The sequence below is a fragment of the Geospiza fortis genome, unplaced genomic scaffold (assembly GCF_000277835.1).
Source record: "Geospiza fortis unplaced genomic scaffold, GeoFor_1.0 scaffold112, whole genome shotgun sequence".
Classification (NCBI taxonomy): Eukaryota; Metazoa; Chordata; class Aves; order Passeriformes; family Thraupidae; genus Geospiza; species Geospiza fortis.
This window is the reverse complement of record NW_005054298.1, coordinates 3,371,395-3,398,370: the sequence shown is the minus strand read 5'-3', so window position 1 is coordinate 3,398,370 and position 26,976 is coordinate 3,371,395. Positions and strand designations below refer to the sequence as shown.

General features: G+C 35.8%; 1 protein-coding gene across 1 annotated transcript in view; it reads right to left on the bottom strand.

Moving 5' to 3' along the window:
- LRP1B (LDL receptor related protein 1B) overlaps positions 1-26,976 on the bottom strand; it is a 481,313-nt gene that overhangs the window by 143,328 nt on the left and 311,009 nt on the right. The window contains exons 29-40 of the mRNA XM_031057232.1: positions 26,623-26,850; positions 23,641-23,815; positions 23,248-23,342; positions 19,585-19,734; positions 10,706-10,846; positions 9,842-9,967; positions 8,566-8,697; positions 4,887-5,021; positions 3,480-3,609; positions 986-1,112; positions 680-831; positions 268-392 (exon numbers count right to left, since the gene is read on the bottom strand). Coding sequence (XP_030913092.1) covers positions 268-392; positions 680-831; positions 986-1,112; positions 3,480-3,609; positions 4,887-5,021; positions 8,566-8,697; positions 9,842-9,967; positions 10,706-10,846; positions 19,585-19,734; positions 23,248-23,342; positions 23,641-23,815; positions 26,623-26,850 — 1,716 coding nt within the window. The remainder of the gene's footprint in view (positions 1-267; positions 393-679; positions 832-985; positions 1,113-3,479; positions 3,610-4,886; positions 5,022-8,565; positions 8,698-9,841; positions 9,968-10,705; positions 10,847-19,584; positions 19,735-23,247; positions 23,343-23,640; positions 23,816-26,622; positions 26,851-26,976) is intronic.

Here is a 26,976-nt window from a genome sequence, read left to right as displayed (position 1 = left end):
TCTTTTAAGAAAACTAAAACAAAAACCATCAAACCTGGAACGATAGGAAGTGTTTTGGTTTTTGGTTTTATTTTTGAAACACTGAAGAATTTTAGTAGGATTTGTACTATATGTTTTCTTTAGTACATTAATTTTAGTTTTAAAAAAAATATTTAAAGAGTAACAAGTGGTGATAAAATCATTGAGTAATTTTTGGTATGCTTTAATATACAGAAAAAGTAGCAGGTGATATTAAAACAATCAATAGCATCCTTAAGAACAGCCAACCTTTCTCTCGTGCTCTATTAAAGACTTTCACTTCCTTCAGGTTTATCCCAAGGCCAGTCCTCATGGTCACAGCATCCGTGGCCTCATTCTTGTGGCCTCTTCTAATAGAGCCATTTGCATGTGCTCTGCCAAAAAAGTTGAAGATGTCTCATCAACAATCCTCAACTAATTCACACCAAACAAATGACTGAGGAGCAGTGGAGAGTTCACTTAACAGGAGGTGGAGAAGCCTGTTCTCATCTACGGCACTGAGGCACTTTTCATCTTTCAGAACTCCCTCTCCTTGGAAACTGCACGGGATTCCGCGATCCCGCCTGCGACCTTGCTAAGGAACGGCTAATCCTACAAAGGTGAGGCACCTGGCACCGAAACAACGTTTTGAGATTTAAAATACTTATGAAAAATAAATTACCTGTCAGACCAGTAGATGTAAGCTCCGAACACAGCAACTGAAAACATATCCACATTGCTCCCTGACAGCACAATCTCCCGACTCCCTCCACTCTCAAGGTCAATTCTTTCTATCTTGTCGGTACGAGCATCACACCAATACAATTTATTTTCCTAAAGATTAATTTCAAAGGAAACGTCAACAGGCTTGTCCAAGTATTTAATTAAGAGTTATTAAGATTACATCAAGGTGGAACACCAGCTGGCTTTAATGAAACATAACAAATACTGCATGTTTTAAGGTATGCTGGAAGACAGAGGAACCAACCTCATAATCGATGGAAATCCCGTTAGGCCATGCGATCCCCAGGCTCACAAGGACAACCTTCTCAGAGCCATCCAAGTGTGCTCTGCCTATGCAAGGGCTCTGTCCCCACTCTGTCCAAAATAAATACCTAGAATGTTGTAGAAATCACCAATTAAAATTGCAAACAAAATGCACTATTACCATTAAACTGATACCAAAAAAAAACATATGGCACTCATGTCTCTAAATAGTCTTAAGAAGTTAAATGTATCATAATACTTGTTTATAGGACACTTTGTTAAGATATTGTTTTCAAATTATATATACAAGGAAATTCTTAAAACTGTATTCCATGAGTCCATAAGCAATTCTATTCCTTAAAGAATTCAGCTTTGTGCTTGGAAAGAAAAGGCAAGTTAAAAAAATAAAAATAAATTCTGGAACAGAAGCTCTTACATCTAATTGCTAACAAATGCTGGCTATATAATAAAATATAATAAATACAATTCCTAATTTTAAAATATTTTAGATTTGAAGTATTGAGAAACACAGTGGGAAATGGTAGAGAAATGGGACCTTTTTGAGAAGAAAATATTTTTCAAATTCTGCCAAATGCTTCATGGGAATAATCTTACTTATCTAATCTCATGTTTCTGTATACTTACTGCCACAGCGGTATCATTAATTTGGGACAAGATGCTTTGTCAAAATTCTACCTTGATAAACTTCTCTGTCTGTTGCTTCGGGTATAGCAAAATGGAGCCAAAAATCTACAAAGAGCACTTCCTTTATGAACAGTAACCTTAAAGACTACAAAAGCTTCTGGGCATTACTCAACAGTTCTCTCCTGTGTCTGGTGACATCATTATACCATTCTGAGGTTAAGCAGCTGTATTTGACTAGATGACTACAGATATGTGAAATAATGAGGGATAATAATGTGATAAGGGTGAAAAAAATATGAATCCCATAATTTGCTCATCAAGTTCAGCTTCTGAAACAACCCACTTTGGCTCTCATCGCAGAGCTTTCTGGCTCCAGGAAAAATGAATTTGTTCTCATAGCTCTTGATATAACAAATACCCTTTATACTAATGAAAAAAAACTCATGCAGACTAGGAAACAGAACAGCAATGTGAGTTAAATTAAGAATATTTGGAGGAATGCCAAAATAGGCAGTATTAATCATCTGAATTTTAAGTCACCACATAATTTTAATGCAATTTTAACCAGATCGTTAACAGCACCACTAAACAACTGAAATTGCTTTCAGGCATCTGGTCAGAGGTCAGAGAATTATTTGAGACATTCTAAATAGGTATGAACTGAATGTTGACCACAGGAAAGCAGACATTCATTATACCCAAATATTCCTTAAACCAACCCATAATTATCAGGTTAAATAAATCTAAAATTCTCCAAATAAAATCATAAACAGCTGCCAAAAATTATTATATGAATAAATATACTTGATGAGGGACAAAGTCACCCTTTTGTAGGGCTACACGTTCCTCACTTTTTCCTCAGTGACAATAAATAATGTCACCAACCAGCTGAATGCTGCCTGCTTCCCATCTTGGCATAACTGGCAGATTCAACGAGCTCTAACAACTGCTATTTTCTTCTCTATTCTTACAGCCGTCAACTCCAGCTTCCAGACAAATGCAGAATGTGAAGTCAGGGCAAGGGGAGGGAAGAACACCTTTGAAAGTTTTACCTCAAAAAGGGGAAGAGATTTAACAATAATGCAAAGGGCAAAAAGGCCTTAATCTTGGCACAGAAAGGCAGCCCTGTACTTCCTTAGCAAAACACTGCTATGCTTCTCCTGGAGGAACTGAGTGGAGACATCTCAGTTATCACAATATTATAAAACAAATGAAGATTTCCTTCCTTTGTAGAAGATACACTGTTCTACCAGACACATAAAACAGTAGTCTGTGGTCCTCTAATTCTCCTTAAGTAGCCTAAACAACCCCCATGCCATGGGCAGGGACACCTTCCACTAGGCCAGGTTACTCAGAGCCCCATCCAGCCTGGCCTGGAACAACTCCAGGGATGGGGATTCCACAAGGAATTCTGGAGGTGGAAGGGGATGGTACATTCCCTATTTCTGTCAGTGCTGCAGGGTAATCCCTGCCCTCAAAAATCAGCAGGGTGAATACAGATGTCACTCTTGCCAGCTGTTACTCTCCAATTCACAACCTTCATCTCACATGACTTTCAGCCACCCTGGCCACTCCCTGGTTGTTGCACTGGGATGTCACATGATCCTGGAATTTATAACTACCAAGGATTACACTGCTCTGGGATTCCATCATGAAGACCTTCATCAGCTGACATGACTTCCTTGGATTTGCTGGGCACTTCAGACTGAAGCATGCTTCCAAGCAACGCCTAACCTTCCAGTGAAACGGTTTCCTTAGAAAACCGAAACCATTTTGCAGAAAACTTACAGAATGTTCTGACTAGAGAGAGCGAGGCAAAAGCTCTGTGTACGTTAGGAATAACATGTTACCCTTTCTCTGGGTGTACCGCGATAGAGCGAGGCTGGTCCAGCCCCTGGGAGATCACCACGTAGCGGAAGGAGCCGTTCAGCCGCGCCACCTCGATCAGGTTGAAGCCGTGGTCTGTCCAGTATATGTTACCTGGAAAAAATACCCTGAAGTCACTGCTTGAAGGAAAAGCTACTTGAAAACTACTACTTAAATCTCAGGACTTTAGCTGGTCAGAGTGACCCCGAGAGACGTTAGAAAGTCTCTTTTCCCAGCCCAGCGGTTGAAGAAGGAGTCAGAACTCTTCATTTCTCTGTCTCAAGGTTGTTTATTGTTTCTTATCTATAAAATTTTTTCTCCTGACCTGCCCAGGTACTCTAAACCAATCTGTAAGTGGCAACATCACAGCAGAAGATGGAGGCCAAGAAGAAGAAGGGGAAAGGCTGGACACACCCAGATCCCTCCATCTTGCCCCCTGAACCCCCATTCTAAAAAACAAAAAAAAATCTATTTTTCACCACATGACAAACTAATTATTATTCTACTTATACTTTTGTGACTTGCAGACCCTCATATAAGGTTGGTTTTGCTCCATGGGTCATAATCAAAACCACAGGCATCTTGGGTTCTGTGCCAGGGTCTCTGAGCCCCCTGGCAGGGGTCTTGGCCATCCTGGACAGCCAGAGGAATGTCCTGAATTCCGACACTTAAACTGATTACTTCTGCTTAAGTCAGAACGAGAAACTAACTGCTATATTTTCATTCACTTAGACGTTATATTTGTAATTTATAGTATTAGCCAGCCTATATATGTTTTATATATCATATATATATATAATTATACATATATTATATATATATAAGTAATTTCCAGACATTTACAATACTAGAAATTAGAGCTGAAAGGAATCAAAGTTATTTAACCTTGGGCTGAAGAGGCAAGCCTGTACTCTCAGAAATGATGACAAGTGTTGCAGTAAGGTAGAAAAATCATAATGGCTTCATAAAATTAAGCCTGCTGTCCTGGAATCAGTGGCTGGCCTTGTGAAAGCTAGCATTTTGCAAGTTCCCACGTGAAAGCAATCCTGTTGTGAGCAATTCATTAGTATAACAATCTATTCCTGGGTAAAAAACAGCTCGCACCTATATAAACTGGTTTTGCACCCTTAGATAGAAAAATGAAAACCACCTTTCACAAACAACTTCCACGCAGGTATGGAAGAGAGTTTGAGCGACCAATCAATACAGAGTAACAACTTGTTACTAAGCTAGAAAAGTAATTGGCAAAAAAACTACCAACCAATTGGAGTCCCATACGAGGTCTGTAAAACTGTCAAAAAAGGAGTTCTGTGAATAAAGACAAGGCCTTTTTCCACCATGAAGTGATTTATTCCCCATGCAGACCCATCCTGGAGCAGGCTCAGACCTACCTGCTATCCAGTCCACTGCAATGCCTTCAACTCTCCCCAGACCATTTGTGACAATGTCTTCTTTCCAGGTTTGGTCTCGCTTAGCTCTGCTGATCTTGTTGAAACCCATGTCTGTCCAATAGATTGTATCATTTCCTATAAAACACATGCCAATGATTCTCAGATTAATTCACTTCCTTCAGTCCAAGTTGCTGCATTAGCAACTGTAAATATTGCTACTTATAGCTTGAACATGTGTTAAGTATCAAAATTATCAGCTTTAATTCCTCATACCTTTGCCTTTTCTTGAATTTTGTTTAAAATAATTCTGTTGGAATTCTAGGTTGTTTAGTACAGCAGATGTAGCACAATAGGGCTATGACAGGAAGCTACTACCTCTGTTAAAAATCACAATAAATATGCTGTATTTACCTTTTCCTTAATGGAATAAATGCTTCAAAAATCATGGCATTTTGCTTGTCACCATTCCAAAATATTCAGGAGTCTGAAAAGCTACAGTGTAAAACTGCTTATACAGACTTTTCCTTCAGTAATCAGACACATTGAATTTTAACAGTGTAAGGAAAAAAAATTAACTAGGGAAATAAAAAGTGACATTTGACAGTGATATGCTGAGAAAAGAATAAAAAAATATATTCCATCCACAAGTCAGTTTTTATTTTAAATGTCCTGACAAGCTTCCACTAACAGTCTTTTTGTTTGGTGTTTCAAGACATCTCAGCTGCCTTTCCAGCCTTTCTGCTGCAGTGATTGTCCCTAAAGTGGAAAAAAAGGGACAACTTGACCATTTAAACTCAACTGCCAGATGGAGAATTTGAGGCAGCTCAAGCACAGAAACAAACTCTCTTCTGTGGCACATAATAACCTCAAAAAAGAGGTGGGGCAAACGAAGTGAGAATGTCCCTTGAGCAGAATTGTGCCTATTTTCACTGGCAAGGTTCTGTAAATAAGCTGCAAACAACATTCTGCTTGTAAAGTAATGAGCTGATGACCTCCTGAGTGAGATGTTTTGCAGAGAGATATTAAATAATATTTGTTCCTTCATTATTTTTCTCATACATTGTAAATCTGCTTTTAATTCTGTAATAGTGGGAGTGTATTTATAGAATATATATTTCTAGATACAGCATAGAAATGTTACCTATATAAATAAATACAAATATTTCATATCTACGTATTTACACATGTATCTATATATATGTGTGTGTGTGAATATTTGTGTAGATTGATAGATATATTTATAAAATAAGATGGTTATTTGTGACCAAGCAATATTGGTATGCTCAAGAATCTTACCCCACCTCCAATTAAACAAATGACAATTCTAACTTTGAGTAGTCAAAACAAATATGAGAATCGTGCATTTTGCTACTTATTTGCTAATTAGAATTTACTTAGAAGTATCAAAACACAGAGAGAAAAAAGATGCATACATCTTCTAGATTATTCATCTCTGCAAAAACATTGTCATTAGACTTTTAATTATGATGTGCTGTTCTACTAGCATATGTTAAGACATTTTATCCACTTTGCATACCTAAATTACTGAGATAACAGCAAAATCTGGGAATCCTTCATGATTAAGAGTGAAATGAAAGGACCACTCACTAAATGGAAAACAAAAACACAATATGAAATCTGAAAATACCTCCACTTGCTTTCTGTGTTACATTTGATATATGTAGGTTTTAGAAATGAATTTATACAATTGAATGTAAGGCACCAAAATGAGAAAAACAGATGTTTTTGAAGATGAAATGCAGTTGAAAGCTGTAACATTTTTATAACACACTATCCCCTTGTGATTTCACTGCTGCACACCATTTACATTTATCTTTGCAATGCATTTGTCACTGCCAATTCTAGTCATGTTCCCTGTGCTGTGACTTCATCAAGCCAAGTGGGAGAACCTCACTTAATTTCATCCAGCCTCAAATTTCATTTTTTTCCAAAAAGTCAAAAATCTCATTCTTCCAAAATATTAATTTGATATTTATTAGTTAAGTCCACATAAACCTCTCTAAATTAGGAGCTAACATATCATATGACTATTGTAAAAAAAAATCCCAAATTAAAAAACATGAGATGCAAAACAGCTAATAAAACCAATAAAAGTCAATACTATATTGTTATTTTAAATTGAAAATGTCAAATTTTAATCTTCTGTGTTAGACATAATGATTTTGTAAAGTTTTCATAATTTAAATTTAAAAAAAAATAAAATCCCTAGAAAACCCTAAAGCCTAGAGATTGCATTGTCTTAGAAGTCTCTGTCATGAATATGTGTGGTCGCCACTTCTCTCTCTCCTGACTTTCCAGGAATAGATTAAATCTCTGTAACAGTCTTTTCCATCTCAGGTATGTGTACAAAGGTTCTGGCTTTTAAGTGATTTTTATGTCTCTGGAGACTATAACTGAGCTATACCCATGATGTGAGAAAAGCTCTGAACATCAGCTGCCACTGATTTGAAAGTAAAATATCCAACTATTAATGCTGCAAAATATTGAGAGAACTTGAAATTTTGCTACCCAGAGATGCAAGAGCATCAGTGAAGAAGCAGGTCATGAAAAAGTGAAGATCTAATGAATCTAACTTCCAACCTGATCAAAAAAGTTTAGTGATATTTGTGTGATGAAGTAGTCCAACAGAGCCAACAGAAATAGGTCTGATTTCAATACCAAGGCAAATAGTAACATACAATTAAGAAAAAAAATTAGGATCTCTCAATGCTGAATTCTCAGGCAGAATCTATGTCAAAATAAAAAACAATAGAGCATGGCAAAATAATTGTATGCTGCAAGAGGGCAATGTCTGTATTTATATAACACATGTAACTTATAATTTTATTTCTAGACTATCAGTTTGGAAACTCAATGGGCAACAAAATGAGTCTGGAAGGAAGGCTGATGGGTTAAAAATACAGAGACACAGGATAATTTCCAGGTCACTACTTGGCCACAGATTATTTATTTTCCAAAAAGTAATCCAAACTTGCTAACATGTTTGAAGATATCCAAACACCATCACCATCCAGTCACTTACAGGATCTGAGCTTTAATTTTTTTCCCATCTTTTTTCACATGCATGCAAAATTGTAACCTCCTAACTTCACAGGAAGTTTGTGAGGCTGTGTAAATTAAAAACTATTTCTGTGTATACAGTGGAAAGGTGTGTAGTGTACTCCAGGGGGAAATGCTCCTTCAGGCTGTCAGAGCTCCTTCCAGAAGGAAGGGAGAGATCCAGAATTGGCTTGTGCCCTGCAGGAATTCGGGCTGGACAGGGAGAAAACCATCCCACTCAGCTGTCAAAGCCACCTGCTAGGTACAACAGCACCCAGCACTAAGAAAATTCCATGGAAACAGTGTCATATAAAAAGAAAAAGAAAAAGAAGCCTTTTTACACTTTCTCTAAAACCACCAGTTTCCTACTCAAGTTCTCAGCGATGACTCTGCCAAAAGAGAGCAGCTGCTGCTGCTGCCAGAGCAATTGGCTGTACACAATATTTCCTATTTACTGTAAATATTAAAGGTAGAGCTCAACTCTGTAACATGATGCAGTTCCAATTCCTTTAAACACAGCTGTAATTTCTTAGAATGTTTGAGAACAAGGGGTTATTTCATTTATGAGAAGAATTTATGATTTTAACCATACATACAAAAGATTATATATTATATTTACCTGCATGGAAGTCTATGCCCACAGCAAATGAAGCCCCAGATATAGGCATTAAAGCATCCATTTTATCATTTGGATCAAGAGGAATTCCTCTAATTCCCTCATGGACAGAGTACATGAGAAATGATTCAATACCTAAGGGCAAAAAAAGCATCCAATGAGAGCAATGGGGAAACTTTCCAAATAACCAAGATTAGAGGAGCTAACATACACTAAACATGATTTTCCACAAGTGCTCCACAGTTTTTCAGAGTGACAACTCCAGCTCTTTGAAAATATATCCATGAGTCATTACGGTGCATTTCTAACTAAATTACAAATGTGGTCCCATCGAGAGAAGGGAATCACTGTCCATGTCAAACACCCCCTTATAATCAGGTAATTCATTCAATTCATTTAATTTCAGCAGAAATCAAAATTAAAATTTAAGAAAAAATTTGGTTTGAATTATGAGAAATTTAAGAATATTTCCAGTGCACATCTGAGCTTTGTGAACATATTCAACAAGAGATAACTTTAAAGAACTTGTGGAAAACAGGAAAGTAAATTGTCTTTTGAGGTACAGGCTTCACCTCATTTCAGTTATACACATTTCCTTTGCAGAGAGAGAGAATTACAGTTTTAGCGATGCATTTTAAATGTCTACTTTTGTGTTAGATTAATCAAATTCCAAATGCACCTATTTCTTTTAAGTAGGAATGAATTCTACTGTGTAGACTTCTTCTACATAGTAATTCTTAGGAATTACTTAATCCTAATTAATAGTCATAAATAATATTAAATTTATAAAACTGTAAGACACCTTGACCATGAAATTGTTTTGCATTATTCAAGCAAAGAGTAAGACTTTGGCTGTGAGCTATGTTCTGACTTCTGCCAACTTAAAAAAGAAAAAGATTTAAGGAAAAAAATTGGCTTTATTTTATATTAAGAGCAATACAATAGGATGAGATACCCAACCATTCACATACTCTAATTTAAAGATAAGTTATAAGACCTTGAACAAATATTTATGAATGATGGTTCATATGGTCTGCTTTTTTGTCTACATAAAAAAAAAAAATTCGAAGTTACCACAGAACTATTTGTTTTTTGAATAATTTAATGAAAAGCTAAATTTAATTCTGCCCTAACCACTACAGACTTTTCTCTGTTACTGTTCAATCAAGCATATTAAGTACAGTTATTTAACTAAAAATGACTAAAGCAAGTTTATTTACTCATTGCAACGTTCCCCTGGAAGTTAAGTTGGTTAAACAAATGCTGCAAGCCATTTTACCTTTGCAGGCCATGCGGTTCTTTTGGAGGTTGTAGCCTACTGTGCACACACAAGTTCTGGTGGTTTCTGATGTTGGCAAACAGAGCTGGGAGCATCCCCCGTTGTTTAACTGGCAGGAATTGCTGCCTATGACATGATAGGAGAAGAGACAAGAGAAACCAAAACCTGAACAATGCCTGAACTGGCTAAAAAATAAGTGTTGTTGTCAATATATTATTATTATTTCCAATTTTTTGTAACCTGTTTGAAAAATTGAGATATGCATAAAATATTTCATCAATTCATATACCTTTCCATGCTTCACTCATGCATTCGCTTCTGCAAATTCATGCAGAATTTCAACCCCACATTTCCCCTCAGAACATAAATAATTCTGTTTTCTGAAAAATCTGCCTATTTTAAAGTAAAATCATATGAAAAACCTGAACATTCTATGTTGAGTTAATGATGAAATCTCACTGATATTAGTGTATCTTAATCTAGACCATGAATAAATCATTGGTTATATCCTATTCATTCATCAAATATTATAGTAGCCATGTAATCTTCATGAACAAGCCATTTTTAGTATATTTAAGGCATACTCCAAAGTGATATCACAAATCCATGCTCCAAACTGCCTAATTACTATAATGTTTAAGTAATAGAAAATATATTATAATAAGATTTATAATAGACATTATACACAGTAAATTAAACACATCTCAGAAATTTGAAGCTTCCTGAAGAAAAATGTAAATTCACTAAGATGCTCAAGGAATTAATTTATTACAAGTTATTATTTTCCTCACATTGGGAGGACCACATGAGAAAAGATACTGTGCACTCTAAAAATTGGTTAAACATCCTTCAAATGTGACTTACCTTGCTGTGCTGCCTTATCATACACTTTCATATGAACCACACCTGCAGTTTTGTTCCTCAGGACAGTTGGGTTTCTTCCATCTTTTTTATTACAGGTGCCAATCTGAGCCAAGTTCTGGTCTGCCCACCAAAGTTTTTTATCTGTAAAATTTAGTTTCAGAAATTAGGAGGATCACTATCAAACTGGATGTGGTTGAGACCTAAGGTGGGAAAAAGCTTTTGAGGTTAATTCTGAGATCAGTTTTAAGGGAAATTGCCTAAAGAGGTTATAGAGAAAATCTGAAGGAATTGTGTTATTAAGATTCTGCAGACATGAAAGCAGTTTTCACCAGTTTTACTTTTCTGAGACAACTGCTGATTTAAGGCTACCTGCATAGAAAAATGCCTCATTTTCCATATATATGTGGAAATTCTAGTGTTACCCTAGGGAAGAAATTAATTTTCAAGCAAAGAAAATTGCTTGAAATATTAAACTATGTCTTTTATTAAAAAAAAAGTTGCAATCAGTTACTAAGAAATCCTGAAAAAAATTGAAAAGCAGGCACTGCCTCCCAAAGTTTCAGAAGTACAATTTTAACTGCTTTGATTTCAAGCTCAAACTTCACTGAACTAATGGCTGAAAACTGTAGCCAATCTTGTGATTGTCCCTGTCATAAATTCTCACTCCTTGAGTCCACACAGATGAATGATGAGATGGGCTCAGGACTCTTAATTTCAGATAGAAAAGATAATTACTGTAGAGGAAGCAAAACTTGAACCGAAAACCTTTAAACTTTAGGAACACTGCCTTCCCAACAAATATTGTGTATTAACTTCACTTTTAGTTAATTCCTTTTTCAGTTAAAAGAATTTTTCCTATCCTGCAGTTTTAATATTTAAATAACAAATTTATAGAGCCACACAGTTGAGTGATTTGTGACAGAAAGTGCAGATCTAAAAAATAATTTCCACTGTAGTAACTGTAAAAAGTTACAGAACAAAATGAATTATCTTGGAAAAATCGAAAACATACTCTCCACCAGTATGTAAGACCAGAATTTGTGGAATGAAAAATATTCTAAATATCAAGATTTGGAGACACAAATGGAACTCTCTATTTCAATTTGGATAAATTTAAATAAATCCTATAATTTTATGCATTGACTAATCAGTCTAAAATTGACTGATCCAAAACATCATCATACAATAACGATCAATTAACAGCAGCTTGCATCTAAAGACACTTTTATCAGAAAATCCTTAGAACAAGAAGTGCCTATGTTCTATTTTGATTATGTCAATTATAACAAAAAGACACATGAAAGCTAAAAATATAAAAGTGATGTGCGCTATAATCCATATATGAAATATGGGGATTTGGAGTTGGTTTTTTTCCTGTTAGGTAAGGACCCACAATCCTAAAGGTTAGGTGAACTTTTTCAATGAAATGTTTGTATGTGAGGAAGAGTTTTTGTTCCTCACATCCTCTTTGTGACCACAAATCAGAAAAGGCCATTAAATAATTTTGGTTAATTTAATTAAGTTAACCAAATTAAATAATGACTAGTGTTTTGTGCATAGTAACATGAACTTACTGTTTTACGTATCCAAACCCATTTATAAAAAATGCATTGTTTTGTAAGACTGGGGTACAGGAAGAAAGCAAATTACATCTAGTTTTGGTGTTTTCATCCTTTAGTTCAAGTAATCAAACTGGTTTAGTAATTTCTTTAGTATTTTGTGCAAAACCTCAAGTTTGTCTATGGTTTCAACAACCTCCCAAACCTGTCCTTGGCTGACCTGCCTGTCTCCTTAGGAAAAGGAAAGAAACAAAAACTCCAAATAACCAACTTGTCATATTGTTTTACCAAGAGATGAACGCATGGCATGTACTTAATCAAGAAGTTTAATTACCAGTGATTATCTACACCACAAATATTTTCATTTCTCCCTTTTGGGAGTCAAGTACAGACCCGAACCCATTTTTACATGAGCAGCTGAATGTTCTGCCAGGTACCTCTTTTGTTTATTGAGGTACTCAACGAGACCACATCTGTTTCCATGCACAGTTAAGAGTGTCTATAAACAATTTCCATCAATGGTGTCAGACTCGTCAGATCCTGGAGTTGTTCTCCTCTGGTGACAAAAATAACACTTCATAAACTCATTACTAATCCTAAGGCACTCGACTGTGACTGCAGAGGTTCAGGGGTCTCCTATATCCCCTACACCAATATAAAGGACGAATCATAACAATTCACAAGTGAGGTACCACAATATTCTTCAAATTGATTATTTCACCTTCCACTTTCATTCTTGTTAATGTGAAACCGGGATAAACCTTTAAATAAATGTGTAACTTACAAAATCTCGCTGAACTATTGTTTTCTTCTCTTACACGGAATGGTACACTATGATTTTTAGAAAGAGACGAGGATAGAGTAGGGGGATTTAAATGAGAAAGGTCATACAAATCCTGACCTAGTATAGTTTTAAAAAAGTTTAAAAATACAATAAAATAAAAAAAAAAAAAAAAACAAAAAAAAAAACCAAACCCCACCAATCTAAAAAAAACCAAACCAAAATGCCCAAACAAAACAACACACAAATTCTGAAGTACAGACGCCTTGAGGTCAAACCTCTTATGACTACCAGGAACTTGCCACTTATGCCCTAAAACCTAGGAAATAAATGTTTCAATTCTTCTAGAAACTGCTAGGTGACCAAAAAACACCACTGCAGTCTCAAGTAAAAAAAAAAAAACAAAAAACAAAAAACTAAAGCAAAACAATTACACATCTATTTTGACCATAATTCTAACTTAAATTTGGACTATTTCTCTCTGCATTATTAATATTCTGTCAGTAGACAACTCATCTATGATGTCTAGTATTCAGGATTAACTAATTATTTCTGTATTAACTTTAAAATATAGTAGATGATTTTACAAAAAACCCACTTTCAGTGTAAAGACAACTTGCTTTCACACACAAGGGAAGAAAAATGCTGTTTTGGACCTTTAATCATCAAACTAAAGTGATTTATTTGCTTGATTATGCTAACAAGAATGTTGCTCGATCACTAATTACAACCTTGTTGCTGAAACTGGGTTATAATATGTATTAAAATTGTTGTATTTATCCATTCTGCTGGGTAATTAGCATTAAGCACAGCAACATATTGGGAAACAGCAACTTCGGATGCCAAAAATTGCTACCCTGGCTTTGTGGACAGTCCTTCGGAGACTTCAAGTAGTACTCTGAATGCAAATTTTGATGGGCCATTAGTTTTCATTAATGGTGGTTTGAGTATTTATGGAAGACAACTATGTACTGCACTTAGGGCCGGGCAAATTGCCTAGATATATTTCATATATTAATGCTAACGTAATGAATGGTGTTACGGCAATTAGAAGATTGATGACTTGGAAAATTAAGGTGTGTGTGTTTGAAGTCCCCTGATCTGAGCAGCCCCTTTCACTTTGCAAACAGATCCAGCAAAGTCACAGCACCTGGGCTACTAAGGAAGCATTCCGGTGTTAGTTTTGAAACTTTATTTAGGATGAAACAAAAATCAAATGACCAATATATCATCTAATGCACGATGAAAGTAAACGGGGACATGAATATATTTTGGTAATATTAAGCCACGTTTTCTGTCTAAAATGAAATACTATAATTGTTACTTTCTGTTTTGTTGGCTTGATAATACAACTTGATGGCTATATTTATATACCGTTTTTGTTCAAAAAATGTCCTTCTAATATATGCATACCCATTGAAAAGCTATTATGTATATTTGATTTTGTTGTATTGCTGATTGATTTTTTTTTAATATGAACTTCAACAGAAATAGCACTTACACATAAAATCATTCCCTCTGTGGAGTTACTCTATTTTACACTAAAAAAAGACCAAATGCACAACAAATTATATCCTCATTATACAATCTACATTGTATTCCTATTTTGTAGAGACATGAGCTGAATGTTGTGGTTTTGTGTCAATTGTATTTCTGCGAGGATCTGCTACAAAATCCAATCAAATGCCACCACCAAAACTGCTGACAGAAGCCTTCAGCATCCCTTTCTTCTCAGCTACAGACTTACAGTAACTAATCAATACTTTTCTAGTTTCTCATTCAGAGTCATTTGTCATTCAAGAAACAACACACCAGTTTGGAAACACGTCAGATATTGCTGCGAGCTCCTCTGCAACTCAGATTGTGTGAAATAAAGACTCTGCTCCCCAACCCAGAAATACAGCTCTCACATCAAAGGAAAATCGCTAACCAATCTCAATAACAGTCAATGAATCGTTTTCACTAAGTAACTTGGAAGGCAGGAAATGAGGCTTTATGTAGAATTCCAAATATATCTTTATCATTTGATCCCACTGAAAACACTGGCTATCAGGAAAATGGCTAAAATCAGATATTGAATGGTAGATTAAACTCAACCTTTAAGACAAATATAGAAAGTTTTTTATTATTGTTGAAAAGAATTTTGCTGTAGTGTATAAGACATTCAGAGATTCTTTCACATGGAACATGCTGAATATTAGAACAGGGGATCTATCTGAGATCAGGTTATAATTGTGCCAGCAGCAGGTATTGAAAATTATATAGGGCACAGGGTGCTGTGAATCAGATAAGCTTCTAAATTACTAAAAAAAAAAAAATCAGCAGAGGTCTTTGAAGAAAATAAAATGTCAAGTTTACATAGTAAGAGAAGAAAATTGCTATGACCAAATGCAAGACAATAACCAGTGGGAGGTACCAGAAAAAACATTCATGTGGTTTTGAGTGATAGATTAATTAAAAATGGCTGATGTTCCATACACTGACATCTCACGGAGTGAATATGGATTTGAAGAAAAAGTGGTAGGAGTGGGAAAACATGTAGGACTTCATAGATTTACAGCAACTCTTTTGTAATACAGAATGGCAACAGCAAACTTTTTTTTGGCATGGTTAAAGGCATGGAAAAATAGCCATTTTGTACATATCAAATGGAATATTATTTTCATCCCATAAAAATGGGATGAAAATAATATTCCATTTGATATGTACATGTTCAAAAAGATTTAGCAAAAGCAGGCACCAAAAGACTAGGAATTTTGCCTAGCATATTGAAAAAGAAAGATGACTGACACTGCTGAGTAGAAAACCAATAAATGAAAGACCCAAAATACAGAAAGATGTGAATTATATATTGTTTCCATTCCCCTCAAGGATAAACCTGACAGTTACCTTGGCACCAACTTGTTTGCTAGCATTATTTTTTGTCTTATCATTACCTTCTATAAGCTTCCACTAAAGAGTGCAATAGTAGGAAAATGTTAAACAGAGCCTGGAAAGGACTAAACAACAGCAAACATCTGAAACAGAAGTGGTAACTTCCAAATGGTTCCAACAGCTAAATTGCAATGCTAAAATAGAGCAATTGGAAGCAATAAAAACAATGTGGAGATTGAGGGGTCTTGCTAAAGGAGAATCCTCATTGCTGGATTGCTGGATCCTCATTGCTGAAGCTCTGAGCCACTCCATAAATTGTATTACAAAGCAAACCAAAGACTTTACTGACTTCACTGGCAGTGTCTATTGAGTTCAAATCACAGAACACAACCATGGAGGGCCTAACCGCTTCTGTTTTCCAATACTGAGACAGACAGAATCAAAGATCAAGAAACTTGAGCTGTCAGAACAGCACTGAGATCACCAAGGCAAACCAAAGAAGTCTTGATTGGGCCAGGCCGTGCCCAGTTATTGCCTTTTTTATAGCTCTGAAAAATCTTTGGGAACCTGCAGTGTAAGATACAGCAAAAGCCAGGGAGAACTGTCAGATCTGTGAGTTTTCTGTACAAAACTCTGTCCAGACATGGGATGGAAGGCATTAGCTCTTCACACAGGCTGTAGGATTCTCTTCAGGTGTCTCTGAGGTCATGCTTTCTCACAAGGAGACTGATGGCTAGGGAAGATGCTTCTCAAACAGCTAAAGAAATTTTCAAAATCAACAGCTGAGCTGCTTGAAGAGACATCAGCAGTGTAGTAAGTTTATCAGAAATTCAATTTTGCTGAAGATCCTTCCTCTTTCAGAGCACCTAGCCTTGGCAGGGAATGGGTGCACGGCAGCCAGGGCTACCTCAGACCACATTGCCCATCCCCTCAACCCACTGAGGTGCCCTCCACTGTGTCCTTGTTCCAGCTCCTCAGTCCAGTAAAGGTCCTGCTATCAATAAGTGAACAACTCTGTGACCTAGTGACACAACTGTACAAAGGGAGTTTCAAAATACCAAACTCCATCTCCTTTTTCTGCTCAGTGGATACATAACCCAACAATATGACAAGATCATGTAGTAAAATATGCCAACAAATAAAATTAATTCTCCCAAACACTGCTTTTAGCTGGGAAGACACTAAATGCAAAAGACAGAATAATGCAAAAGATTATTATATATTAATTCTGAAGATTACAGAACTCTCCAGCACTGAGAAGAAACTAAATTCTACAAAACAGTTAAGGGTTTAGGCACAGGTATCATCTCTCTCTTGAGTCACTGATGAATTCAAATGGTACAAAAAAAGATAGCTCGGTATATTCACAGAGGAGAAATACTTCATTCATGCTTTATTGTGTTTACTGTGTTTCTAGACAAAAGCATTCAAGAAAATTTAGGAATAGGAGCAAAAATGATTCAATAAACATTGCAATTACTGTGATTCACCTGCTTAAACCTCTGATTAAACTTGTAGACAAGCAGATCAGCTGGGGTAGTAAATTTACATACACTATCCCATTAAATCTTTCATTGGAACAGATTAGTCATTCTTCTTTACTTATATATTATTAGTTATGACCATTTATCAATTAGATAAACTCTTATCTTGCTTCGTATGGCATCGGATTTTCTGTTCCGACCCAATTTACACGCACAAAAGCCTGCTTGTAAGAAGCTGATGTGCATCCACTCACTCTTTAGGAAAATAAATGGCATTTATATTACCACAGTGTGTTCCATAATATGGAAACTTACAGGAGAAACGAATGCAGGAACTCTTCATATTTTTCAACCAGCACATACAGTCCTGCTGATAAAACTGTATGTGCTTGTACTTTTCTCCAGCAGATTTTTATGGGGAATCCCACTGCAGTGCCAAGATGCAGTTTAGCACAACCATGACTCTAAAACCCCAAAGCAAAACAAACAGAAAGCCCCAAACTCTTTGTAAGTTTTACTCACCATTTTTGAGGAGCGAGAATTGTCATCACCCATAAAAACCAAGCATCCCAAACTATGAGGTACATGTGATAAAACCTATACAGCAAATATTGTTCCATCTCCAGATGTGCAAAAATTCAACTACTTTAATGCACTCTTCTTTACACGGCAGCTGTAAACTCTTTATTCCCTGTCCCAGAGGGATCATCACTGCTGTACCTTCTGTGGATGGCAGGTGAAGACCTGGCACCACCACCAGCTCAGTGACAGCATGAACAAACAAAACACACTTTACACCTCCTGGTAACGACTTCCAACAGCTCCCCAGAGTAAGGGACATTTATCCAGTCTACTTCCAGTCACAATCCAATCAACGAAAAACAATTTGTCCAAATTAACATTCATGATTCCTTCTGACACCAAACCTGCTCATGGTTATGAATGCACATATGAAAGCATAACATCTCCTACAGATACTGACAGCATTTAGAGTTCAGTACTGGCCAAATGGGTATATAATAAATCTAATTGAGTAATCACCACTTTAAATATAACATAATTTACACCATGTGCATAGAAGTAATTAAATCTGATTTAATTTTCACTAGCACGCCATCTACATGTGCGTAATTATTATTTAATTAATCAAATAAAATCTTTCATAGTAAGAAATATAAAAAATAAGAAAATATTAAAAATAGAAGAAAATATAACAGTAATAATAAAATATAAAAATAATAAGAAACAAAAATTATAAGAAATATAAAAATTAATAAGAAATATATAAATATTTCATAAAAAGACTGGCAGTTGATAACCCACTCATCTCAACAAAAGTCTGTTCATCAATTGAACTTTTTTTTGAATATCCAAGATAAATACAAGTGATTTTTAAGTGAACCAGAATAGAGGTCAGTAATTTATGGGAAATATGGAAGGCTGTAAAGTCATCTCTAAAAAAGCAGAAGCATAAATTTAAATTCTGAGTCAACCTGGAATTTCTTACTACATCTGTCCCAGCTACAACAAGGACCAAGAGCTGCATATGAGAAAAAGTCCATTTGAAGCAGTATTTTTATAATATTCACTGATCAGCAATAAGCTGATTTTCTTAGGAATTTTTCCTTATGCTACTGTTCTTTTGATTTTTCTGATAGATGTCTAAGGACATTCTAAACATTTATTATTTACAAAGTGTAACAAATGGAATATTTTTCTTTCAATCAATTCAGTACATGGAATATACGCAGACATCTGAAAATCCAAATCCTCAATCATCAACTCATAACCCAAAGAAATCTTCCCAAAGTGCCAGGCAACCCAACAAACTAAGAATATTCTGAACTAGGTAGGCAGAATTGAACACAGGAAACACATCATGGATAATTCTGTGTAGCAAACAGTGTAAAAGCTCCTTTCCCTTTCAAAATTCTTTACATGTGACTATGGTAAATATAAGACATCAATTTGCTACCTTCATTCCTATATATATGCAAGTCTACATTTAAAAATATTCTTGTAATAGAAATTGCAAACTGTTCAATTGAACATAAAGAAATTTTCATGGACATGCTCTGTATGTATTATTTACATAAAACCAACAATAACTTCCCTAAGCTTCTTATATTTCATTATTAATTAGCTTTGAATAATTAAAAAATATATTATCACTGGACTTACCCATAATGGTTAAAGCTGTGGCTTTTGTTAAGTCTTCTTTCATTGATTCAATTATTTCGAGATTACCACCATCCAAATTGCATCTACTTATGGTTCCATTTCCTGAACTGATCCAGTAAAGCTTGTTCTCCCCATAATCTATTGATAAACCTGTAATTAACACATACAACTTTAACTGTGGCTTTGACGGATGATAAAAATTTCTTGTTAAACTGTTTTCATTATCAAAGTGCATTTAATAAATATATATATATACATATATACATGTTAACATGATATGTTATCTAGCCACTAATGTACTTACACTGAAAAAAAAAAAAAAGAGAAGACTGAACTTGGTCATTTCCAATGAAAAAAACAAGCTTTTGGAAAGATTAGTGCCTTTTATTTCTTTCAGCAGTTACCAAAACCAGTGACTGACTGATGAAAGAGCATTATCTGGCAATGAGGAATTACTTGAATAAGCTGAAGTCCTAAGCAAGGGTATTAACAACTTGTAAATGCAAACCAGAAGCCATCATTTATATTTTAAAATTGTGAATACACGGAGAAGTGGTAAACAAGGTACTTTTCGTGATTCAGAACTATAAAAAGTCTGTTCTCTTCCTGCTTAGGATGATGAAATACGAAAATCTAATCCAAACTCCTGATAAATTTATAGTATTACTTTTCATTTTGATTCATAGTGAACTGACCTCATAATCAGTTCTTTGGAGCTTGAAGCAAGAGAACTGTCAACATAAAGATACTTGCAAAATAAGCTACTAAATGAATAAAGTATAGAGTTTTCTGAAAGTAAGGGCAAAGAACTAGGAGATAATGTATTTCAGACTTCTGTAATCCTTTAAAAATGTTCAAGAAGTGGTAGCAGGAGATTTTCCACAGTGAAATATTCTTGGCATGGTAACAATACCCGCCATAACAATTTGCTTCAGTGCTCCAGCTTTTCCCAGAACTCATGCTAAGTATCCAGCAGCAAGTTGCCAAAAAATAGTGTATTTCACTGCCTGGGTCAAGCTCTGGATATTGTACTGTAGTCTTTTCCATCCTGTGGAAAGCTGTTTTGGAAACGCTGACAGGAGAGAGCAGTGCCATGAGCTGCAGCCCTTACAGCTGCCATCGTGTCACTGCTTCTTCATGCACATTTGACACAGAAGGCCAAAAGGTGTCTGCTTTCTGAGCTTCTAAAATCACCTTTCCAATCCCTTTGCAGGGACTGATATTTCCTTCCACCTCTCTGCAAGAGTTTCACCCAGGAGGAAACATCACACGCTGGGGAGAGGATCTGGGGCAGTGCCTTCAGGAGGGACTCATCTCACATTGGCACAACCATCCTCCCTCCGAGCTCAGAGCACCAGGGATCCTGGACACAGGCACAGCACAGGGAATTCCCAGCACAGGGAACTTCCCTGGGAATATCAGCATGGTGGGAATACACCAGCAGGAAGGTTCCCCTGCTCTGAGATGGGGAGCTTTTGGGATCTGCCACAGTTCCTGCCCATGAGCAGCTGCCCACAGACTGCCCCTGGATGGGATCTGTTTGTGAGGCACTGCCAGTGCCAGCTGAGCAGCAAATACAGCCCTGTCCTGGCTGGTTTTATACTTCAGATATCCAACTGGTGCTTCTTCACACAGGCATTCCAACTACACAGCAGCAAGCGACATGGAAAACATTCCTGTCTCCTACACAAGTCTAGCACATTGTTCTCCCCCAAATACTTTCCACCTATTACCAACTTTGCAAAAATACATTATTTCTAATGTAGGCAGGGCATGTTTAAATAGATTTTTTCAGGAATTGTCCTACTTTACTAATGAAAACAAGTGGTTTATTAGCCATAAGCATCTAGATATTCATGATGAACTCAAATGTAACTGACTGGCTTAAACCTTAGGAGCTGCTGAACATGAGAATTGGACAGCATTGCTCTCAGGGAATTCAAAGGAGCAAATGATTTGTCCAACAAAGCATAAAACTAAGCATGAATTCTGAATTCCTAAGAATACAGATTGTTGGCACTCCAATGACCAGTTTTTTTAACAACAAATATACATATTAGCACTGGAGACTTTTAGAACTGCAGAATGGACCAGCAAACCATAACTAGTTGGTACTAGTTAAGAGAAAAAAAAAAAATTATAATCTGTCATCCTCAGAGTATCAATTCCCAAAATTTCCAAACTAAAAATACTCTTGGTAATAATAGAAAACACTGTAATTGAAAATTTGTCTCCTTGTTTTGATGGAGCTCAAATAGGAAAAATAAATCCATCAGCTTAATTCAGGTCACAGATTGGAAAATACCGTCAGCTTTCAAATTCTGAAATTTTGCATCAAGAACATCCCATCAATTCCCAGGATATCCAACTCTAATAAAACAGATATTTGTCTTTTTCAGCAATCTACCTGAGAACTCCCCAAACACTCTAAATTAGCACTGCATGAACTAGAGCTTCACTTAAGGAAAAAGAGTTTTCTCAGAGCACAAATGAAATATTAAATTAAGGTTTTAAGACTTCTACTTTCTAAATCTTTAAAAGGATTTCATTGTTCTTAGCATAGGACTGTATTTTGCTAATGGAAAAAATATTTAAACCATTGAAACTGACATTTTGCATATATTTTATTTCAGAGTTTGATACTGGAAACCCTAAGCATTGCAATTTAGGACCTTGAGACTTCTGATCACGAAATATTCAGAGCGAAGTGTTGCACACAGCTGTCCTTAATATTGTTCTAATGTTATTAAAAGTGTTTTTTCTTCACCTTAAAATTAGTGGGTTTGCCACTCATTTCTCTCCAGATAAAAAGGTAATTGTCTCTTCAAGTGGATAGACAGATAATCTTATCAACAGTAAAACAGTTACCAAGTAATTTCTACAAAATTCATTGAATGTAGAAATGCTCTAAAATGCATGTCATGTTGCTCTTATGTCAAATTTATTGAATTCTTTAAATCACTTTCCCTTCTGCTTGCTTAATGCATTCAGTTGTAAAAAAACAAATTATTTAAAATCACTTTATTGGTGGGCCATTAATAAGGCAGCAACAATTGACATAACCACTTTAACTCCCTAAAAATTAAATTATATACAAAGAGAGAGTTGAATAAAACCAAAAAATACACATGGAAAGAGCTTTTTCTTTTTTCTTTTTTAAGTGCCATAATTTGTCATCAACTATGTGAATCTCCAAATACTAAAACTGAGGCTAAGTCATGATTTGAAATTCATGCTTCAACTGTTGCATTTTACTCTGTGTTAAAAGTTAAGGGTCAGTCTATATTTTGATTATGTAGCTGAGATTCTGGTGAGGAATCCACATTTTCAGTCAAAGCATCCTCTCACAAATATCCATGACTTATTAAAACTCTGACCTCCACATTTTTGTAACCATGATACAAAAACTGAGAAATACAGATGGGCTCTCCTTCAGTCTACTGTAGTCCTAAAAGTCAATAATACTCCACTAAATCTACAGTGGATTTCAGTTAGAATGGGCCAAAAACAAATTGTGAAACACAACAGCCACACAAGTGTTGTTCATATATTTATTCCCGTTCTTATCACTGTAAATGAAAAACCTCAGTGTACATTTAAATAGGAATTCAAGATAATGTCCATAATAAATCACTCTCAGTTAAAAAAGAAAAAGGTATTTACCAACAGGATCTTTTTGATTCTGAAAGAGTATTTTGCTGTTGCTGCCATCCATGTTTGCCATGTTGATTGTGTTGCCATCTGTCCAGTAGAGCTTCCTGAAAAGGAGAATTTAAGTATTTACAATATTGCTTTGTGCTCACAGCGTTTCCAATGAAACATCAGTTTAGGAGACAAAGTGCACAACTAATAAATAATAAATAAAATAATAGTTACATTATTTTACCAGCAGCTTTCTAAGGGAAGTATTCAGTTAAGATATTTTCAACAAAATCTTTAAAATTCGTGCTTTTAAGTTGGAAAGAAAACAGAATGGCCAAAATTAAAATATAAATGAAGAGCCACCTTCTGATGAGCTTTCCTGCAGTTTATTTATCACAACCATGGACACCTTACCCTTTTACTGGGTGAACTGCAAGACACTGGGGTTTATCAATTCCATGGATGATTGAGGTTTTCAAGGAACCGTCCAAATGTGCAACGTTAATTTGGGTTTCATCAAATTCTGAGCTAATCCAGTATAAATTACGGGATATCCAATCCACTGCAAGACCTCTGATACTCTGAATATCTGCAAAAAGGGAAAGCAGTGTGTTTGATTTTCTTTCTGGATTGTTGTCAGTGTTAGGGGTTAAAAAAAAGAAAGAATAATTTATTCTACAGTTTGTTAACAATACTGTGCAATATTCTATTCAGATGGATTTATTAACTAGTTGCCAAGAATTAATAATCTCTGTGTTTTTTCCTGGGCCTGATACACTAACAATAAGAACATGAAAATCACACTGAATATTCACAGCATGAAACCTATTATCCCCAAAAATTAATCAGAGATGCTGAACTTCTGCATTGTATTTTTCTACTTCAGAAAGTGCTTATTGCTCAGTGGCGTTCCAAAACAATGCTATGCTGAAATTCAAAAGCCTCCTTCCTTCTTCAGCTCCACAAAGGCTCAGTGCAGAGGATCTGGATTAAAACCACTGGTCTAGAGAACAGTTCTGTAGCTCTTAAGTACTTGTGTCACTGGAGAAGTTCAGTGGTTTTATTTTTGAAGGCTTTGAAGCCTTCAAGTTTCTGCCCTGCTTTCCTTGATATGGTAAAACATCTGTCACCCAAAGCGAAGCAGGGAATGAATTCTTTACTTTGCTTTCTTGCTGTTCATAGCTTCTACTTTTCATATTAAGTTGTTTTTTATAAGATACACAAGACTTTTTTCACTTTTACCCTTCTGATTCTCTTCCTCATGAAGGAGCAGGTGTGGGGGGCTGAGGGTCACAGCACCATTATTACTAGAGGCAGCAAAACAGGAATATGATAAGACTGATTTGGTAACGTAATGGTCTTCCTTAGCAAGGTATTTAAATAAATGTCAATCTGTGTTAAAATCTGCCTGAAATACTGGGTGGAAAGTCACTGCTCCATCTCTAGGTACCAACACATGCCCGTGTCCTGAGTTAATAGCGGCTGGCATCTTTGTGGAGAAGGAAACAGGCCAAGGGTGATCCAATGATTCATTATAGTTCATCATTTATACACATCTCCTGTCAACTCCACATGGTAATTTGCCCTGACAGGATTATTGCCCTTGACAAACTGACATGGAAGTGGCAGAGGACTGCTTTGCACGTCCATGAGGCTGAGCAGTGATTGGGCATTAGGAAGTTTGCCAGCATCACAGAATGCAGCAAAGGACACCAAACACACAGTCCTTGACCCATTTTAAATTGCTCCCCTGCCCTTCTGGGTCTTTTTTCTTTTTGCTTGTAGGATAGAAAATAATAATTTTATACTCTTAAAAAGGTTAAAGTATGACTTGGCATCTTTGTGACACTGGCATAAGACTTCACCCAACGACAGCCCCAGCAGGACGTGCTTACAAAGCTTCTTATGTTCTTATAAGAAGTATAAAAATACAACTGTAAGCAAATGAGACAGTTTACACATAATAAATAGTCTTTACAATGTTTTGATGTGCCAGAACATTGTAATTTTCTCAAACTTAAGATTAAAAAGTTACATATGGAACTAAAAAAAACCCAAAACAAACCACAAAAAACACTACCACAGAAGCTACCATAATAAAAGGAATATAAAAGAGTAGTATCTTTGTTTTCGTTTCATTAAGTTCCTTGACAAGATCAGTGGTTTTTCTATAACAAACAACTTTTTTATTCTACTACTTTTTGAAAAAAAAACAAGCAACAAGTCCCTCTGTTGGGCACCAGAATACCTGATATAAAGATCGCTAGGAGGCATTCTAAGCCTTGTTCTCATTACTGGGACTGAAAAACATATCTGATTATTAATAAAGTTGTCTCTGAAAAAGCAGGGGAAAAGTAAAGTAAGTAGCTATGCAAAATAAATGAATTCACAGTCTAGAAAATGGGGAAATTACCATATTTGTCCAAACATTTCCCAAAATGTGCTAACACAGAAGTAATTTCTTCTAAAGTGACACAAGGGGCAGAGGCTGAACTAAACCTCCTTATTTTCTAAAGTCCCCAGAAAATCAACTGTAGGGTTTATTTGTTCTCCAAGTCAGAAAAGGTCTGATCTCACACAACTGAGCTAATTCTTTTCTCTTCTTCCCCACCAAACATTCCTTAACTGTTGGGGAACCAGAGTTAGCAAAATTTGCTTTCACATAGTCAGTTTTTGCTATTTTCAAGCAGATAGGTTCATTACAAAGTAGAACAACAAATGCTTCCAGGAGAGGAAGTGACAGTGGTTGGAAACAAAAACCAAATGCTACCAAGGACAAAAAGTGGTTTTCACTTCATCACCAGTGAAGTGAAATAGGGTTGAAGCAATCAGATCTAGACTTTATATTCATTAAGTTTCTGTACTTATGTACATATTCTGTACAGACGAAAACCACATTACAGCAGTATCACCAAAATTACACCAGTATCACCAAAGGCTGCCTTGTTGTGGTTTCACCAGTGGTCCCAAAGCTGAGAGATCTACATGGACTGGAAAGAGAAAATAACCCTGACAGAGCCAATTTCATTGCTGGGTCAACACAGATAGCCAAAGGACACAGGAAATTCCTCAGTGCAAAGCTATGTCAGGATACTGTGTTTCTCCTGCTTTTTATCTTTATTCTTTCTATCTTCAAGACATTAGCTTCCTTTTTTTGCTACACATTTCAGTCTTGTACAAAATCAATGCAAAATTACATCCCAATTTGTTTACATACAATTGAATTATCAATCAATAACCTGAACTAGTATCCTAAAGAAAATTCTGCTTGCTTATTGTTTAGATCAATTATCCAATACCAGGCAAGTTACACATATCAACAACCTGCACGTTCCTATTTTAGCCTGCTCATTTACCTAGAAGGAATTATTTTTACTTCAATGCTGTGCTGTTTACCTCTTGAAATGATGGTTTCTAAGCCAGTCCCGTTGATGAAGGCACGTTTGATGGTCTGTGTTTTCACATCAGTCCAGTATAAACGTTCCTCAACAGCATCAAAATCTATGACTGTCACATCATCAATGTCAGGAACAGTGAAGGCTGTGATGAAGTTGAAATATGGGTTCTCTATGTCCACCCCTCTTATTTCTGAACGCCTTGCATAAAGAAGAAACTTCTTTCTTTCTGTTAGAAAAAGGGAAAATGTCATTCCTCATCCTCTTCACAACATCTCTAACACAAATCAAAGTCATTCATTTGAGAGCACTTTACAAATGTGTAGATGGCATTTATATATGTGATTAAACATCT